This window comes from Leucoraja erinacea, unplaced genomic scaffold (genome assembly GCF_028641065.1).
Source record: "Leucoraja erinacea ecotype New England unplaced genomic scaffold, Leri_hhj_1 Leri_1033S, whole genome shotgun sequence".
NCBI lineage: Eukaryota > Metazoa > Chordata > Chondrichthyes > Rajiformes > Rajidae > Leucoraja > Leucoraja erinaceus.
Genome location: NW_026575268.1, coordinates 5,219 through 7,487, shown reverse-complemented (window position 1 = coordinate 7,487; position 2,269 = coordinate 5,219). Strand labels below are relative to the sequence as shown.

General features: G+C 49.4%; 1 protein-coding gene across 1 annotated transcript; it reads left to right on the top strand.

Annotated features, from left to right (window-relative positions):
* Window positions 1-1,153: 1,153 nt before the first annotated feature.
* On the top strand, window positions 1,154-1,966 carry LOC129715145 (histone H1-like). The gene has a single exon (XM_055665012.1). It carries the CDS (start codon window positions 1,235-1,237, stop codon window positions 1,907-1,909), a length of 675 nt encoding a protein of 224 aa, XP_055520987.1. The 5' UTR covers window positions 1,154-1,234; the 3' UTR covers window positions 1,910-1,966.
* Window positions 1,967-2,269: the final 303 nt, after the last annotated feature.

Here is a 2,269-nt window from a genome sequence, read left to right as displayed (position 1 = left end):
TTCATATGAATCCAATCTTCCAATCCACCTCGTTGTGGCCCCTTGCACTTTGTTTCCTTTTTGTACTCATGTATTTTGTGACTGTACGATGTGCCTGCATTATATACAAAATAAAACGACTCACAGCATATTGCTAGGTGACAATAATAAACCAACTCCAAATACTGAGATGACAAAGGCCCGAGGTTCACAGAGATCTTAGGGCCCTGCTGCCTGATTTGCAACAATTCGCAAGCAGACGCAGAAAGAATTAGTGAATTAGTGAACTTAACGGGTTACCTGATGTAGGGGAGGGGGGTTGCAGAAAGCTGCAAGTATAACAGGGTTATACTGGTAGGTGATTTAAACTTCTGGGACTGGGACTGCCATAGATTCGAGGCTATGGAAGGGGTGGAATTCCAGGAAAGATTTTGCAAACAATATGTGGAAGGGCTTGACAGAGAGGCGATCCTGGGTCTCCTATTGGGAGATTAGGCAGAGCAAGTGACTGAAGAGTCGGTGGGGAGACAGTGACCATAATACTATCCGTTAAATAAAAAAGTAAATACATTACATTTCAGACATACAGTGAGTTGTTGAAACCACAACTGGAGTTTGTGTCCGGTGTTGGACTGTTTAAAAATACAGGGTCGCTCATGTAAGAAAGAGACGAGACGAATTCGAATCCAGGGATCAGAGACTCGGATGAGCGGCGGCGTTTAAAGGGGCGGGCGGCTCAGGCTGATGTCACTGTGTTTGTGGGTCCGAACACTTGGACGGATTTCCCAGCCCCACTGGTGAAAAGTGTAAATATATCAGTGGCAGGTAATCGCCCCACTTCCCAGCTCAGTCCTGAAGTGGGAATTAACTGCAAAGTTTACGTTGGTTTGGATATTTCTGTCGAAACGCAGCGAGCATGTCAGTGATGTTGACAGATAACGCGCTCAGTGCATCAGTGAAACGGGGCTAAATGGAAACCGCTGCCTTTAATTCGTATCAGACTTACTCGACAATAAGCATTCCGGTCTCAGAGATGTACCGAGGCCAGTTTAGCTCTCCGAACTGTCCGATTTTAATTGGAATTACATGATTTTTGAAGACAGAGAAACACAGGGAGGCGGAAGGGCCGGGAGTTGACAGCAGGATGTCTCCGCCCCGTCCGCTCGCTGCCTTTAAGTTGCTCAGTGCCGCCGCCACTTGCTTCATTTCTCACTCAGTTCTGAGTGTCAGAGAGAGCTTGTGCATAGTTGCCGATATGACGGAGACCGCAGCCGCTGAAGCGGCTCCTCAAGCCGTCCCCACCGCTCAAACTAAGGCTCCCAAGAAGAAGAAGGCGCCCGCCCGGAGCAAGGCAGCCGGTCTCAAGCTGGGCGAACAGATCGACAAGCTTGTGGCGGATTGTCGCGATCGCAGAGGGTTGTCTTTATTTGCGATAAAGAAGGGTCTGGCCGCCAACAGCGTCGATGTGGACAAGTACGGCCACCTGATCAGGATGTGCATCAAGAGGAGATTAGTAAACGGTTTACTGGTCCAGAACAAGGGCTCCTTCAAGACCGGCAAGGGAGAAGCGGCCGTGAAATCAGTAAAGAAAGCGAAGGTTTCAGCAGCCAAGACATCCAAGAGCAAGAAAACCACGACCAAGAAATCCCCGACCAAGAAATCACTGGCAAAAAAATCTACTCCCAAGAAACCAGCGGTCAAGAAAGTTGGGGCCAAGAAACCAGCGGTCAAGAAAGTTGGGGCCAAGAAACCAGCGGTCAAGAAAGTTTCCACTAAGAAAGTTGTGGCCAAGAAACCAGCGGCTAAACTAACGGCGGCGAAGAAAGCATCGCCCAAGAAGGCGGCGACGAAAACCCCCCAAAAGGCAGCAAAGAAGCCGGTAAAACGCCAGGTGAAGGCGAAATCCAAGAAGGCAGCGACCAAAAAGTGAAATAAAAAGCACTGTCTGTAAAGACCAGAACCCAACGGCTCTTTTAAGAGCCACCCACTTCTATCGGAAAAGAGCTGATCTAAACTCAAGCGATCCCGGGACCAGGCTAAGTGCGAGGCGGAAATCATTACAATTAACCCGGGACTCATCCTCCTAACTCGCTGTCCCTCTCTTCCCACCCCCCTCTCTCTGTATATGATTAGGGATGCGGTCACCGACACTGAGCACGCCAAGCGTAACTGCCGTGGATGATAGTCTCTGAAGATAGTCACAAAAAGCTAAACTCAGCAGGACAGGCGGCATCTCTGGAAAGATGGAATGGGTGACGTTTCGGGTCGAGACCCTTCTTCAGACGCTCTT

What these genes read in the sequence shown, in the direction of transcription:
- LOC129715145 (XM_055665012.1), top strand. Translation starts at nt 1,235, where the DNA reads ATGACGGAGACCGCAGCCGCTGAAGCGGCTCCTCAAGCCGTCCCCACC.